General features: G+C 37.1%; 2 protein-coding genes and 1 long non-coding RNA gene across 17 annotated transcripts in view; 2 read left to right on the top strand and 1 right to left on the bottom strand.

Moving 5' to 3' along the window:
• mef2aa (myocyte enhancer factor 2aa) overlaps positions 1-10,709 on the top strand; it is a 134,805-nt gene extending 124,096 nt beyond the window's left edge. For 6 of the 15 annotated variants that reach the window (XM_056255375.1, XM_056255392.1, XM_056255367.1 and 3 more), the window contains 5 exons: positions 2,310-2,497; positions 5,618-5,644; positions 7,434-7,551; positions 7,801-7,924; positions 9,411-10,709. In XM_056255375.1, coding sequence (XP_056111350.1) covers positions 2,310-2,497; positions 5,618-5,644; positions 7,434-7,551; positions 7,801-7,924; positions 9,411-9,759 — 806 coding nt within the window. In that variant the 3' untranslated portion in view covers positions 9,760-10,709. The remainder of the gene's footprint in view (positions 1-2,309; positions 2,498-5,617; positions 5,645-7,433; positions 7,552-7,800; positions 7,925-9,410) is intronic. The other 9 variants (XM_056255411.1, XM_056255451.1, XM_056255436.1 and 6 more) reach the window with 5 other exon arrangements.
• The window catches only part of LOC130088633 (uncharacterized), a 108,515-nt gene extending 96,859 nt beyond the window's left edge, over positions 1-11,656 (bottom strand). The window contains exon 1 of the long non-coding RNA XR_008807484.1: positions 11,164-11,656. This is a non-coding gene — a long non-coding RNA (uncharacterized LOC130088633). The remainder of the gene's footprint in view (positions 1-11,163) is intronic.
• A 2,593-nt stretch (positions 11,657-14,249) lies between these two features.
• mctp2a (multiple C2 domains, transmembrane 2a) overlaps positions 14,250-16,707 on the top strand; it is a 51,130-nt gene continuing 48,672 nt past the window's right edge. Inside the window, exon 1 of the mRNA XM_056255508.1 lies at positions 14,250-14,347. The gene's annotated coding sequence lies outside the window, so the exon portion shown is untranslated. The remainder of the gene's footprint in view (positions 14,348-16,707) is intronic.

The raw sequence follows: 16,707 nt of genomic DNA on the forward strand, positions 1-16,707 counted from the left end.
ATGTGGGACTTACATAGACATGGTGTTTCAAGAGCAAGAGGGGTGGGGACACTGCTTACAGCTCAGAATGAGAGCAACTTATGTCTCAGTAGGGCCTCAGTTACACATTCCGCCTTTTTGAGAACAGGCGCCTTTTTCAGAAATTGGGAGCATTTCAACGTAATGATATCATCCTCCCTCCTTTTGATCATTATCAGAGAAATGCACTGGCGCTGTGCTTTTCTTTTACAGTAATTACAAGATATTTTACTCCCTCTCACTGCAGGTTCACACATTCCAGTACTCACATTCATCGTATATTTCCTGTCAATTGAATTAACATTCACAGTAGCATCCAAAAATTAAGACGCATTCATTTTTAAGTACTGTTTTCCTCATTTAGAATAGTAGCCATCAAAGTCATCAAAGTATTACATAATGCATTGCAGATTATATCATTTTATTATATTTAATTATATATATATATATTTATACGCAATATATATATATATATATATATACAAGATATCTGTAAGTGCATTAAATGTGTATTATATTTCTGTTTGTCCTCATGTATGCATTATGTATTGCTGCTTCCACTTGTGTTGAATTATTCCTTAATTTTCTTTGTCACTTTGGATAAGAGCATCTGCACAATGAATAAATGTTATACTTGCCAAGTTTCATGAAAGGTATTTATTTGTCAATTGATGAAACGGCTGATGCAGCTTTTAATTACAACCTGCAAAAAGTTTGCTTTTGTTTGCTATTCCAAGTTAGATGGGTGATATTCATTGAGTTTTATAAGTTAGTGAACACACATAACTGCATGCAGATGTAGCTTCAACTGAGATTCTCTTACAATCTGAGAATCAAATCTTGGAAGTTGTCTGAGACGTGACCTGTTGAGTGGTGCACTTGCGCCGACATGTTATGTGCGGGTGATCCTAGTTCAAATCTCGCTTGGATCATTTTCCCGAACACACTTCTCTCAATTGTTTAACCAAAAAAAGAGCATTACGTGTGTATGTCCCTCTCAGCAGAGGTGTGTTTTAACAGAGACACACAGTAAGTGCAGGTCTCTGCTCTCTGTCTCTCAGATGATGGCCTTCTCTCTCGCTGTCCCACAGGAAATGAGCTTTGGGTGGGGGGCAGAAAAAGCCCCATGACTAACATTTAATCAAGCTGCTGTTATGGAGAAAACACATGGAAATGACATTGCACTTTGCTGTATGCACAGTTCCAAACAAATGGAAATGAAATGGACCTTTTCTCGAAACCAGAAGAAATTGCACTTGTTTGCCTGATGGTTGTTGTTTAGTTGCTCAGCATTTTTCATACTGACGAGAGAAAACATTGAAACCGAGACCTTAGGGGCAATTGTGCTTTTGGGTTTGAGTGTCGGCCAATTGTAATTCCTGTGTTTGTCTTTGGAGGTTACACATTGTGTGAGTAAATGACCCGCGATTGTTAGAGAATATTTCAGATGGTTGTGTGAAGGAACTTGCTAACAATGTGAGCCAGCAGATGGTAGAAAGACATCTTTGTAAAACTCTGAAGTTCACATGAAACCAGAAACCCGCAATATATATATAGTATACGGGTGTGAGGTCAGTCAGGTGCAGACTTGATGGATTTGCCTGTTCGTTCTCATGTGATGACATCATCCGCGCACAAACTTTTCAGTATTTATTGTTGATGTTCAACAGACTGCCGTTCAGTCACACTGGGTTCCTCTCTTTGTGCTTTTTGGGGTCATTGCCGCATGTGCAAACATTTAGCATGCACATTTTTGAATGCATCCCGTTTGCTCTAGTTCAGCAGGAGAAAGTTCCAAATAAAAGTGTCTGTAGTTCAGTTTCGAACTAGGAACGGCAAAGTACAGCAGATGTAAACATACCATTGACACTCCACCAAAGTTTTAAGATTTGTTCTCCAAAATGGCACTTTAATTGCCTTTGATAGTAGTGAATGGCTGCACTCAGTTGTAATGACTTTAGCCATTCCTTCTTAAAGAGCTCAAGTCACACTACATTTGTTAAACTGAATTGCTTTTCTCATCCTGGGACACACGAAAACAGCTTTGACGCCATTGTACACCAACAGAACCAAAGGCTCATCAATTTCAAAATTTATGTTTTATTTTCGTTAATGTGTGGGATAATTACTAGAACTTTCCCAGAGGGTCGGGAACACTTAACGTTGCGTGCTATGAGATTCTACGACTGCAGCTGGGAAAATGGCATGTCGTCCGATCGACTGATGGCTGTTGGGGATTGGTTGATTAGAGCACAATCCCATGATGCTTTTCGCCCATATGTGTGTCTCAGCAGGAAACGGCTTTGTTAACCCGAGGGGCTCGCCGGGGCTTCTGGGTACACCCAGCGGGAACGGACTGGGTAAAGTCATGCCTGCGAAGTCACCGCCGCCACCGGGGGGCAACATGGGCATCGGTAGCCGCAAGCCAGACTTGAGAGTCGTCATCCCCGCATCCAGCAAGGGCATGATGCCACCCCTGGTGAGTATAAAAGAATTGATTCTACATTCACACATCCACAAGATTGTTGCTCCAAATCAATGTTGATCAGCACGCGCAAGCGTTTGAGTGAAATTATGCTCTTTAGATCAGTTCGCTGACAGTGAAATTAAACTGAAACGGTGTCCGCTACACAACAAGCTGAGCAACGGAGCGAAATATCTAAGATCCAGGTACCCTCACTCCTTCTATTATTCATCTAGAAATTAGAGGGCCTCTCAAATGATTATAATTAAGGTGCAGAGAGCTCTGGCCACATTCAGCACCTGAGGCTATACCCGGCTGTCAGCCTCATTAATCACCACAACATAAAATGGGAAGCAGAAATAAAGAATATTATTATTATATTTAAATATGGTCAATAATTAGTTCGTTTCAGCTGTCGAAGCTGCGCGGGTTTCTTCAGCACTGCGCGTGTACAGAATCTTGCTTGGTAAATAGAGTTGGGGTTACGCAGGGCTCTCTTAGCTCAGTGCTGTAAATATATACATATGCATGCGAGTGTATGGAACACCACGCCAGCATCTGGAAGCGGTACAGTTTCTTACCCACCATGAATCAAAACAAATCCCACATGCCAAGCTCGTGGCATCTGAAGTCATCAGTAGTAAGAAGCCCAGAGCATTATTCATTTGTGTACATTTGCGTTTATGGTGAGTGTCCTTTTGTGTGTGTGTGTGTGTGTGTGTGTGTGTGAATGAACTGCCTCAGACAGACAGACTAAGGCAGAGCCTGTGAGTGTGCCTGCAGACAGGCTGTCATTAGAACATAATGGTATTAAATTAATCACATCGCAGTGTGACAGAGTGGGGATGAAGGCTTAATCAGAAGCCCATAGTGTGAGCCAGATAATATCTTGTCGCCCTTGTCGTGTCTCCCCACTGTTATTGATTGAGTGCTGGTATTAAGACAGCACTGGTCTGGCACTACTGAGAAGAAAGCTCAGCGTCCTCAGTACAATACAACTCTATGCTGTCAGCTAGCTTTGAACAAAGGGATATGCATATACATATGCAAAAACAGACACCCTAATGCCATAAATAAGTGAAAAAGAAGAAGAAAACTGGTTACATTTGGGCCAAAAGTATCGAGAGAAACTGTGAATTACGGAGTTGACTAGCACTTTGCAAAGATATAATGAGAGAGAGCGAGAGAGAGAGAGCAGGGGGGAAAAATCTAGGTTTGCAATTTGGAGTTGCTATTAGCTCGAAATAAGTTGTACATTACTATTTTTAATGTTTTTGAAAGAAGTCTCTTATGCTCATCAAGCCTGCATTTATTTGATCAAACATACAGAAACAACAGTTATATTGTGAAATATTACAATTTAAAATAATCGTTTTCTATTTGAATATACTTTAAAATATAATTTATTTCTGTGATGACATTACTCCAGTATTCGGTGTCACATGGTCCTTCAGAAATCATTCTAATATGATTTATTATAAATGTTGGCTTATTAAGCAGTTGTGCTGCTGTTTTATAATGATTTTTTTTTTAGGATTATTTGATGAATATAAAGTTTAAAAAGAACAACATTTATTTAAAATAGAAATATTTTGTAACAATATACACTACCGTTAAGAAGTCAGTAAATTAAAAAAACAACAACAACAACTTTTATTCAGCAAGGATGTGTTATAATGATAAAAAGTTATAGTAGAGATTTATATTGTTAGAAAATATTTCTATTTTAAATAAATGCTTTTTTTGTAACTTTTTTATTCATAATTAAATCCTGAAAAAAGTATCACAGGTTCCAAAAAAATATTAAGCAGCACTACTGTTTCCAACATTGATAATAATCAAATCAGCATATTAGAATGATTTCTGAAGGATCATGTGACACTGAAGACCAAAGTAATGATGCTGAAAATTCAGCTTTGACAGAAATAAATTACATTTTAAAGTGTGTTAAAATAGAAAACCATTATTTGAAATTGTAATATTATTTCACAATATTACTGTTTTTTTTTTTGTTGTTGTTTTTTTTACCAAATAAATGCTGGCTTGATGAGCATAAGAGACTTCGGTAACACTTTACTTGAAGGGGTGTGCATAAGACTGACATGACACCTTCATAATCATGACATGACACATGCCATGAATATGAAGGAGGTTTTATGCATGTTTATGACAACTAAAAATGTCATAATTGAGCGAATGACACTTAATGACAGTCGTCATAAACATGCATAAAATCTCCTTCATATTCATGACATGTGTCATGATTATGAAGGTGTCATGTCAGTCTTATGCACACCCCTTCAAGTAAAGTGTTACCGAGACTTCTTTCAAAGACATACATTTTTTGGACTTTTGACCGGCTCTATATATTGTATGTATTACAACTTATTTCCAGCTAATTGTCTATATATATATATATATATATATATATATATATAATTTATCCAATTTAATTAATAAAAATTAGGAATAAATATTATTTAAAATGCATTATTCTATTACAAATAAATATGACATGCCTGTTCATATGTAAAATGTAGTTCTTACAGTATATTCTCACGAGTTCTTAGCTACATTTTCTCGTTCTCATTTAACCTAGTGTTTACTATTCCACTCTGGTAAATAATCAATTAAATCAAGTGGAGGACTGTGCCAATGAAAGCAAAATGATTGATGGAGCTATTGGACACACAAGCTCATGTATGGATGAGTGTCTGAGGTGAAGGGTTAAGCGCATCCTAGCTGTGAGGTCAAGCTTCTCAATGATTGTTTTTTCCCCTAAGGACTTAAAAACCCCACTACTTTTTGTCCCTTACTCCACGATTAGTCTCCCTTTGTTTAGCATTTCACACCTAATTGCTGTGTCGTTCAAACCCACATGGCCATGAGGAATGAAAATGTTGTGTATTTAGTGCCAACAAATTTGACTTTTCATTTGAATTTGACTCCGAATTTGAATTTCCAGTTTTATTGCAAGTAACCTGAAGCAGCGTTCGGTTCACGCTTTAGTCTCTGAATTTGAATAAGTTAGTTTAAAGGCACGTCCTGGTGAGAACGGGGGGTTGACCCTGCTCAGCTTTAGGTGTGCCACCTGGCTCTTTACTGACCGCTTCGTCTGCTCTTTTCTGTTGGAAGCAGTCGGAGGAGGAAGAGATGGAGTTGGTGAGTTTCACAGAATGGCTTGGGAAGACTGATACAGGGTTTTAAAATCACACTGCTTTAACTAGCAGAGCCGCACAGCTTAGTGAGATGATTCCACTGCTTGCGTAAAGATACACTAAACCCAACCTGAACTGGATAAACTCATGAGTGTTGTGTGGATGTCTGGTCTGCGTTGTGTGTGACTCACACTGCATGTACTGAGCCTTTTTAAGGAAGTTTGAAAGAGCCACAGTATGTTCCGAAATGCGTGTTTGTGCTAAAGAAAGAGTGTTGTGGGTGTATTTGAAGAAGAAAAGGAAAATGATGAATCCACAGAATCCCCAAAGATGCAATCATTAGTAATTATTTCATATTTGCCTAAGACCTCACCAATAAGTCTGGTATTAGTTTTATTATGAACGCAACATAAAAGCTTTGATCAATCAAAGCTAAATTTTAAGAAACACAATCCACATAAAACATTGTTCTAGCAGTCAACATATTTGAGTATTACCCAAATTCTTATTCTCTTGTGTTTCTTGTTTTTTTGGCCTGGGCAGTGATTGCTTTACTTATGATGATGTTGTTAAAATGGAGTTGAGTCCAAAATGATGACATCAGTTGAGGAGAACGCCAAATGCTGTCAGAGAACATATTTTCACTAGCAAATGAAACAAATGTGAATGCATTTAAAAATATTGAAATGCTACAGAACAGTGGTCTTTCAATATTGTACAGTAGTATCTACATTCCACATTAGTTGAGAGACTATGCAATGTCCATCTCAAACTCTGTATGTAGATTGAATATTCATCTACCTCGGCTAATGTAAAACTGAGCACAATTGCTTTGAATTAAATATGTGTGTGTGGTATAAAAATCATTATGTCTATGGAATGTCCCCGTAAAACATGAAAACCCAGTATGCGTGTGTGTGTGTGTGTGTGTGTTTGTGTGTCCACACTGCATGTCCACACGTTTGGCTTGCGGTGACTATATTATTTCACTGCATGCTGGATGCTATTTGGATAAGAGATTTACCTTATTCAGTGCATCACATTTTCGGATCCAGTAAATAAACTCTCTTTAATATCAGTAATATTAATATCAGTTGTGTCTCCTAGACAGCAGTGGCATTAAATGGAGTGCAATTCAAGACGTTTCCTTAAGTCTCTCGAGAAAAAGACCACATTTATCTCATGTCTCAAACTGCTTTATCAAGATAGTCTTCAATCAAACTCTTTTCAATGAACTCAAATATTTCTCAGCAAATTCTACCATTTCCTATTAATTGTATAGCTCTATACTCTTACTATGTCAACCATTGTTTTTAGTTTTAAGGTATTTTAGTAGAAGCATCTTAGATAAACCTGATTATTTCATAAGAAAGTTTGGTTTTTCTTGTCAATGACTGTTTGTGTGTGGATTTTCTATATTATTGTGCTTAAGTCAACACAGATCACTGTATATTCCTTAGCACAACTTTGCAGTGAGCTTGTTTACAGATATACAGGTATACCACATGTTTAAGGCATTCTGTGATGTCTTAATTATATATGATATTTTCTTATATTGACCAGGGGCTTCTGAATTAAAGCTGTTTAACTGACAGCATCCTGCAAAACAATTTGATTTCTTTCTAGAATGAATCTGCAGCGCCTCTTACTGGTGTAAAATGGTATTACCACTTAATTTCCACCAAACCACACAATTCTAATGACAGTGCTTCACATGGTTGGATAGAGTATGCATGCTTGTCTGTGATGGGATTTCTATCTCATTAACTTTGTGTATGTGGTCCTGTGTGCAGAACACTCAGAGGATAAGCAGTTCCCAGGCTCTGGCCACACCGGTGGTCTCCGTCACCACCCCGAGTCTGCCACCACAAGGCCTGGTCTACTCAGGCATGCCCACTGCCTACAACTCTGGTGAGTAGAAAACACACACTCCTACAATAATTGTAATGTATTCATTCATTCATGGTTTGATTTTACTTTTAATTCATCTATGAGTGGCTTGATAAAAAGAGGAAGACCCTACGTTTCATGACACCATCCAGCTCTGAGCTAAATAATAAACATAACACAAATACTTGAAAGGCTCTACAGTGTGAGCGCAGAGGTGATTGAGTGACTCATAAACTCTGTTGTTGATTGTTGTGTGTTGTTTTGCTCTAGAATACTCCCTGAGCAGTGCTGAGCTCTCCTCTCTGCAAGGCTTTGGCTCTCCAGGGCTCTCTATAGGCTCAATGTCGGCATGGCAACAGCATCAACTGGGCCAGGCAGCTCTCAGCTCGCTGGTGTGAGTAACATAGATGTGTGCAGTCACACACACACACACACACACACACACACACACACAGGTTTGCAAAATACTAACTAATGTGCCAGGGCATGAGTTCAAATGCATTCTTAGTTTCCATACTTTTTCATTTTTTATTTTGTAGAGAGTGGAATGGAAGGATGGATGGATGCCCACTGCCCAGGTCATAATTCACTCTAAAAATGAAAAGAAAAAAGTATAAAACCATATTTTGCATGGTTATTTTAAAGTATTTTATTTTATTTTATAATACTAGAGACAAACCAGTGCCATGAGGTTTGGGTGGGACTATCTGTTGGGCTGATTTTTGTTATGTTTTCCTGTAAAAAAAAAAAAAAGGTGATATCTTAATATCTTGTGTCATTGTGCTTCTCAAGTAAATGCATCTTGTTTTAGAGATGTTCCGTTTTTTTTTTATGAAAAATATTTTTATTTTATTAAATTTTTTGCAGAAAAGGCCCAAAAATTACACACTTTGCTTTTAGACCAAATAAAATAATAATTTTTTTTGGACTTTAAGATTTTTAAGATGGTATTTATACTAATTTAAATAATAATTATAAGAAAGAATAATAATGGGAATTACATTTAAAAATGGTACGACATCAAGACACATAATGACAGGGAAAACATGCTTAATTATTATGAAAGGAATGTCACCATGAATCTTAAATGTCATAAAATAGGCTTCTTTTTCTTTATGCAAAATGCAATTTCTTTTTCTTTTCTTTTTTTAGATAGATATATAGATAGATAACAAAACAACTGAGTTGTGCAGCGCTATATATTTATATAATTATATGTTTGTACAGTTTCACTGTAACAGCAGAGTGCATTGCTCACAGACAGATACAAAGAATATAAAAAGAATCTAAAAGGTTTCCAGAGCCTGTGAATGAAAGCTTTAATTTAAACGCAGTGGTTGTGCCATCAAAACATTAGTGAACTGTTTTTGACACATTCTGCCAGGCATGCTCTAATTAGATACCACCCTCTAAAATGATTCAGGTGCTGTTATTGCTGCAAGCGCCATTGAGTAAACAGATGGAGGGTGGGATATTATTATTATAGGACTATATGGGTCTCTATTTTAGCGTCACATAGTTGCTGTTGAGTTCATATTCATATACATGTCTTTATGGGTAACACTAACATTACCTAACAATGACCTATACATTTGTTACGGTATTTATTAATCCTTGTTAACATTAGTTAATTAAAAATACAGTTGTTCATTGTTAGTTAGTTCACAGTGCACTATGTTAACAAATACAACTTTTGATTTTTTAATAATCTATTAGTAAATGTTGAAATCAACATGAACTAAGATTAATAAATGCTGTAGAAGTATTGTTCATTCTTAGTCCATGTTAACTAATGTTAACAAATGAAACCTTATTGTAAAATGTTACCGTTTTTACACTTGCACTAATTTGTCATTTTGTCATTTCCACTCTTTGTTCAGAGGTGGCCACTTACCTCAGGGCTCAAATCTCTCCATCAACACCAGCCAGCATGTCAACATTAAATCAGAGCCCATCTCTCCTCCACGTGAGCGCGTGACCCCGTCCGGCTTCCCGCAACAGCAGCAGCATCAGCAGCAGCAACAGGCTCCCTCTGGCCGTCCCGACATGGGCCGCTCGCCCGTCGACAGCCTCAGCTCCTCCTGCTCCTCCTACGATGGAAGCGACCGAGAGGATCACCGGCCTGATTTCCACTCTCCCCTCGGCCTGGGCCGACCCCCCGCCGCCGGGGGCGAGGAGAGAGAGAGCCCCACGGTCAAGCGCATGCGCATGGACACCTGGGTGACATAAAGCTGTCTGGAGCTTGACAGCCAGTCAGTCACACGCAGGGCTGGGCAGGGGGAAAGGGAGAGAGGAGTGACAGCAGGGAGGGTCATTATTGTTATTATTCTATTGATATAATTTAATGTCATTTCACTTTTTTTTGTAAGTAGGTGGATGGGGAAAGAAATCGAAAATGTCCTGACATATTGAAATTTAACAGATGTGAGGAGAGAGAGAGAAATTCTCAAGTCGAGCAGTCAGAATGAATGGTGTACTCAAAAAACAGGTGTTATCAGGTACTTGATGCAAATTGCATTGTGCGATAGTCCAATGTATGAAGAAAACATTTCGATAATTGTTGTCACTGGTGCAGTTTGACACTTGTAGCTGTTTTCGCTGTTGAATTTGCAAACAATCAAAGAAAGTTTAGGGGCGGCTTTCTGTTCGAAGGCTCCTGCCTGTTGGGCTCATGTATTAAACAATCTGTATCTGCACTCGCCCTTATATGAAGTATGTCACTTATTAATTTATTTAAAGGTATTTGATGATAGATTCGGATCAGTTTTACGAGGGAAGGCTTGTATCTAAAATGATATCACATTTCACCTCGGTTCAGACATTAAGTCAAAGAAATGAAAATGTCTCCAAATTGATAATGGTCAGCAATTCTATTATAAATTCTTTTTTTTGTTGGTGTTTTTAACAAATAGGAAGAGAAAAGGTAGCCGTCATTTGTACATTCATGCAGCTCCAACAACTCAATGGTAACGCAAGCCAAAGCCTCTATGTAATTTTGTCGTACTGTAGGTTGGGAATTTTCAGCATTTCTCTCTCGATGTTTGTTTCATATTAGTTCTGTCATAGTGTGCATTGTTACAAACCTTGGAAAACGATTAACATGCAAAGCAGATCTTGAAACGATATCTAAAGCCATGAACACTTGCTGTTCTGTTTGTAAATTAAAGATTTGAGCCAAACCTTTTTTTTTTTTCTTTTGTTATGTACATAGCAACTTTAATATATATCACTTTTGGTGTAAGTACGTATGTATTGTACCTTCACCAGATTCAAGAAAAAGTATATTTTTGTGGATTACTGCCAAGTTTACAAGGCGAGATCCTTATTAAGTAGAGTATTCACTGGTTAATATTTACTATTTTGTTAACTATACTGTACTTTCTTCAAATCTGACTATTACTGGTAATATTCAAAGTGTTTTTTTTTTCCTAGAAGGTCATTTTTGGGTCGTTTACCCTTTAATGGTGGTGAATGTCTGTCCATAAGAAATTGTAACAACAGAGCTGTATGATTCAGGCTTAAGTGTCTATTTTGTTTTGTAAAACGATACTCGTCATGCTAAGAAAAAAATATGGTTACAACTGTTTTGTGAGGGATTAGCCTGCAGCTGCCGAATACACTGCCTACTTTAACCCATCACAGCTTAGATGCACTATTCATCGATATCCAGTACAAGACACATTTCTCTTTACAGACGTCCCCGCAGTTTGTAAAGAAAGCTCGTTTTGTTGAAACCCTGTTAAATTCATTTCAACCGAATTCCTCCGAAATTGTAAATACCATATCTTTAAGTAACCCTACCTTACACATACATGCATACTATGTACAGAACGCCTTTCAAGTTCTTTTGTGAATTGGCTCATCTACAGATTTCCTAATGTAAAGGAGAGACACCTTAAGGAGGCATCGGTTCTGTATTGCTGGACAAGAGGGGGTGCTGTAGCTTTCTCCGGCGTCGCGTTTCGCTCTGTGTGCATATCTCCCCCCCTGTCGCGGGGCTCTTCATGTGCGGCTGTTTGTTTGTGGCCTCTGGCTTGCATCACACCTTACTGCCCCTCAGGTGGCAAAGCGTCAGGGGATTCAGCAGCTAAAGATGGAAATACTAGACAATGCAAACAAGCTTGGACATGATATCTGTACTGGATTGCACAAAAAAAAGTTTGCCATGGGATGCTCTCCTCTTCAGATTTGTTATGTATTCGGTCGGTGTGCGCATCCTCCCTGCCCTCTTGAGCACCACAGCAACTGGCAATAAGCTGATATTAATCTATGCAGTCCCCAACCCACACATAGCCAGGAGCACAAAGCATTCACATTGAAAGTGGAATTCTTAATAAAAAAATCCAATAAAATGTAAATCGAGAGAAGAAAAAAATAAAATCATGCATATTATATTACCACATACCCATTAATCATACAACGTTGCCTAGTTGATGAATGAGAAAATGACTGTTAACCCTTTGTCCTTAAGTGCTTGCATTTTAAAGAGATAGTTCACCGAAAAATTCTGTCGTCATTTACTCAAGTCATTCCAAATTTGTATGACTTTTAACACAGACGATGATATATTAAAGAATGTTTCAACTTTTTTTGCAATTACAGCGAATGGGGCCCAAAACAGTATCGACCCCATTGATATTCATGAATTGAATTCTCATTTTTGGGTGAACTATCCCTTTAACTTTACATATAAAGGCACACTGACTTAAATATGACAACCACAAGAGCCATGCAAACACTGCTTTAGGTATAGCTTTAGATTTAATCTCAGATGTACGAGCTTTGTTGTCTCAGCTGAACTGAAACACTTGGAAACCCATTAGAAACTTCTATGATGTCTGTCAAAATCATTCAAAGCTTTTCAGGGTAGACAAGCAATAATGCCAGCCCAGTGTTCTGAAAGCACTGAGGATTAAAAACATGCAGGATTTTCGTACCGCGGTGAATGCACACACAAACACTCAACATTAGTGCTTGATTAGGAATCAGGGAGTTTCTCTGCTACATGCACAATTAGAGCCTTATTCCAAAGAGTTGCTAGTGTTCCGAATCAAATCTGATGTCACTCATCACATTTTGAATTCATCGAAACAAAATCACCCTCGCGTCAGGGGTCCCTATAAATGCACATGAGAAATACATAAGAGATCTAAGGGGGGAGGCCGATCCTTTGGTGCGGAGTGCTGTGTCACAAACTGTTGAATGTGAAAGGAAAGGATAAAGAGGAAACAACAACTGTTTGTTGCTTACTTTCTTCACTTTGCTGTGCAAGAGTACACTGCTTTGCTTTATGGCTTTTCTAAATCAGAATTATGTATTTGGTAATTGTTTGTAGTTACTAGTTCACTTCAAGAAGCTGTTTGCGGTTTGGACGCTCAAACCGTTTGGCGGCACAAGCTGGACTTTGTTGCCATAACTGAAACAAGATGTTTCAAAAATGATTTAAAAAAAAGGACAAAAAAAAAAAAAGTGTAAAACATGAGAGAACTTTAATCTGCATTATATTTCCCTTGAATGTGTTGTTTTATCTTCATTATACAATAAATATTCTAGTGAACTTTTTATTGAATGACTAAGATATTATGCTAGAGATTGTTGTACAAATTTGTATTCTGCATTCACTAAAGTAAAGATATTGGCTTTTATTGTGTAACATAGGTTCTCTCGCTTATTCTGTGCAAACTGAAGTGAACAATTCTTTGAATTTGAGTAGACTTTGTCCACATGTGAAGTCCCAAACATTAGAATCTGTCCGCTTTATTAAAAACCTCATTGTACCCTCAAATCCTCACTCTATGTGCCTTCATACTGCATCTCTGAGAAACACACAGTCAGTGCACATGGAACTTCAGTGTAGAAGTTGGGTAATATTTTGCCCATGAACTAGTTTAGGGTTTTATGAAACACATATACCAGAAAATAGACATTCAAGAACAGTCATTAAAAAACAGTCATTACCAGTCACATAAAAAAGTATTTGTTTATATGATTAATTTAATAGACTATACAAAGTTGTGAAGTATAGCTCTTCAAGTTGTGAAATTATTCAAACAAGCTGAAAATATATATATATATATATTAAAAATAAAACATAGGCTAAAACTTGTGTGCAAATTTAATAAAAATAAAAAAGTGTCATTAATATTGAAGGTAAATGCTTTTTATTAATTCATTTTTGAATTACAAGTGTCAATACATTTTCTTAAGGTTTCTGCATTTTAAATGGACATAAAAAGATATATATTATATATAATCATTACGTCATTGACACATTTACATGCAATATGAAAACGATCCAGCAGGTGGCACTGAACCAAACCCAATAGGAAATGGAAATAACGATCCTAAGCATTGCAAGTTCAATCCCAAGAAGCATAGGAAAGGAAAAAGTTATTTCAGATATTATATTTTAGGTAAAAACAAAAAACCCCGCTACCAACCAAATTATAGGCCTACATACAAAGCGTAAAATGTCAACGAACACCCCTAGTGTTCATTGACATTTTAAAGTATCTAGGAAGAATGCAAACAAAGCATTTTAAAGTATCTAGGAAGAATGCAAGCAAAAGGATTTTAAAGTATCTAGGAAGAAAACAAACAATGCATTGTACGGTAGTGCATGCACGCTAACAACCTGAATCTCCGGTAATAACTTCTGCAAAACTATTCATAACTCCGCCCTGGAGAGGCAAACCGGTCCAAGCAGAAATATCTCTCTGAAGACATCTACTGACACTTACAGATGATGTGAAACTTGCTGCAGTTTTCAGTCATGTCTTCTACAAGAAAACACGTCCAGTAGTTCATCTGGAAAGAGGTAAGAGCTTAGTCCTCTTCGTCAAATATTTTTTTCATGCTAACATTCTGTCAAAATACATCTGCTACAGATGTTGTTGATGTAAATCACTGATCTACTTCAGTGTGCCTACTTGAATATTTAGCTATTTGCAGCAATGATAGAATCTCAAACTTTCTTTTTGCTGTAAATTGTCGAATTGTCCTAATAATTTAAGCTGCCAATTACATCAACACGTAGAAACCAGCCTAACACACCTCTGAAAACAAGGTACACACCTCGAGAACATTCAGACCGTAGTAACATTATATGGTGAAATCAAATTCATAATTGTGAACTATTGTACAGAGAAAGAATGTGTATTCATATATATACTCTATATTCTTATTTCTCATTTCAACTGTTGCTGACAAAAGAGATTTATAGAAAGTCTCTGGTATGCTTTGCTGTGTGTGGAGTGTATTTTTGGAAATTTGTTCTAAAGAAGTACTGTTGAAACTAAAACCCTTGTGTTTACATTTCTAAGGCAAAAATGATACACTGTAACAATGATATGATCCGAAGAAGTCATGGCAACCATTTTTGCCTTAGAAATGTCAGAACAATGGCATTTCTTTCTTTCCTCCATCACTCATCTAAAGAATAAACTAAACTATTTTAAATTTAAATTTTTAAGTAAATAGTTCAACTCCATTTTAAAGACTAATATAGCTAAAAAAAATTAGCTGAAATTACTTGCACAGCCAATTTGATTATTCTTAAAAATGTACATTTAATTTTTGCTACATACAATTTCATTTAGACAAAAATCCTATACTTTTACTCTCCTCCATGCTGAAGCTGCTGCTGAATTAATTTCAGTCAAGACTCTTACTTTAAAATCTGGTGTGTTCTGAGGAAATTATGATATGGGTTGCATTTCAAACTTACTTTAATGAATACATGTCCTCCATCTCTTGAAGTTATCATTTTCAAAACCTTTACTTTATATGTGTATAATAAAAGGTATTATACCTAAATATAATTAAATGGCAGAGACTTTTTAAACTTTTACTCAAGTTTTACTTTTCAGTATCCATGACTAAAAAACATTCTCAGTACTTTTTACACTTCTGTGCTTGCTGATCTAGACATGGAAAGCATGTTATAGTCTTCAGATGTGTGACCATTTTATGAGAAACATCACAGTTTGACCACAAAGACAGCGGCATGGTCTGCAAGTTGACAATGTAACAAGCACTTTTTCTGCATACTTTGCAGTTGACTCGTGTGCCATTGTTCTCTACATACACACTCTTTCGTGTCAAAGTGTGAACCCTTGATATTATCTGTGTTTTTTGGCGGTTTCACCTGAAGAGCAGTGTCCAATCCGGCTCCTGGAAGGCTTATTGTCCTGCTGAGTTAAGCTCCAATCCTATTCAAAAGAAACCTGAACCAGCTATTCAAGGTCTTCAGGATTACTCGATACTTCCAGACAAGTGTGATGGGGCAAGTTGGAGCCAAACTGTAGGACGTTGGCCCTCCAGGAGCAAGATTGGACACCAATAACATGCTGTACATTGTACAACATCTACTTGAACACTCTTCAGATGTTCTACGCTCAGAGCTGCTCAGGGAATGCAAAAAGAAAGCTAAAAATGAAGGTCTTCTCCCTCGGCCCAACATCATGCGTTCATTTACAAACAGCAGTAGTTCACTACATATTCTTTGTTGAAAAGTGAGGATCATGTACCCTAACAAGTAATCAAAAACGCAAGCTGACAGGACTGTGGGTAGATTACCACCAGTGCATAATACCAGTTGGTGTTAAAGGGATAGTTTACCCTAAAACGATTTTTTTTTTGGTCATAATCCTCATCCTCAAGTTGTTCCAAACCTACAGTATATGAGTTTCTTTCTTCTGTTGATCACGAAAGAAGATATTTTAAAGAATGTTGGTAATCAAACAGTTGAAGGTAGCCATTGACTTCCATAGTTTTTTTTTTTCCTACTATGAAAGTCAATGGCAGCTGTCAACTGTTTGATTACCAACATTCTTTAACATATCTTAACAAATTTAAACATATCCTCTTTTGTGATCAACAGAAGAAATGTGTACAGGTTTGGAACAACATGAGGGTGAGTAAATTATAAAATTGTCCTTTTTGGGTGAACCATCGCTTTATCGATTGTAAGAAAAAACATGAACATGATTTCTGTCTTATATACTGTACCTGTAAGTGGAATTATAATAAACACTTTAATATCTAGATGAAATAAGCAGAAGATTTATGTACGGTGTGCACATTACTGTATTTACAGTAGGCTGAAACGACCGATTCTTTTGATAGTCGGTTAATCGACTAATCGATTATTGCGCAGATTAATCCGTAGCCTTTGAT

This window comes from Rhinichthys klamathensis, unplaced genomic scaffold, assembly GCF_029890125.1.
Source record: "Rhinichthys klamathensis goyatoka isolate OS25496 unplaced genomic scaffold, OSU_Roscu_1.1 h1tg000005l_1, whole genome shotgun sequence".
NCBI lineage: Eukaryota > Metazoa > Chordata > Actinopteri > Cypriniformes > Leuciscidae > Rhinichthys > Rhinichthys klamathensis.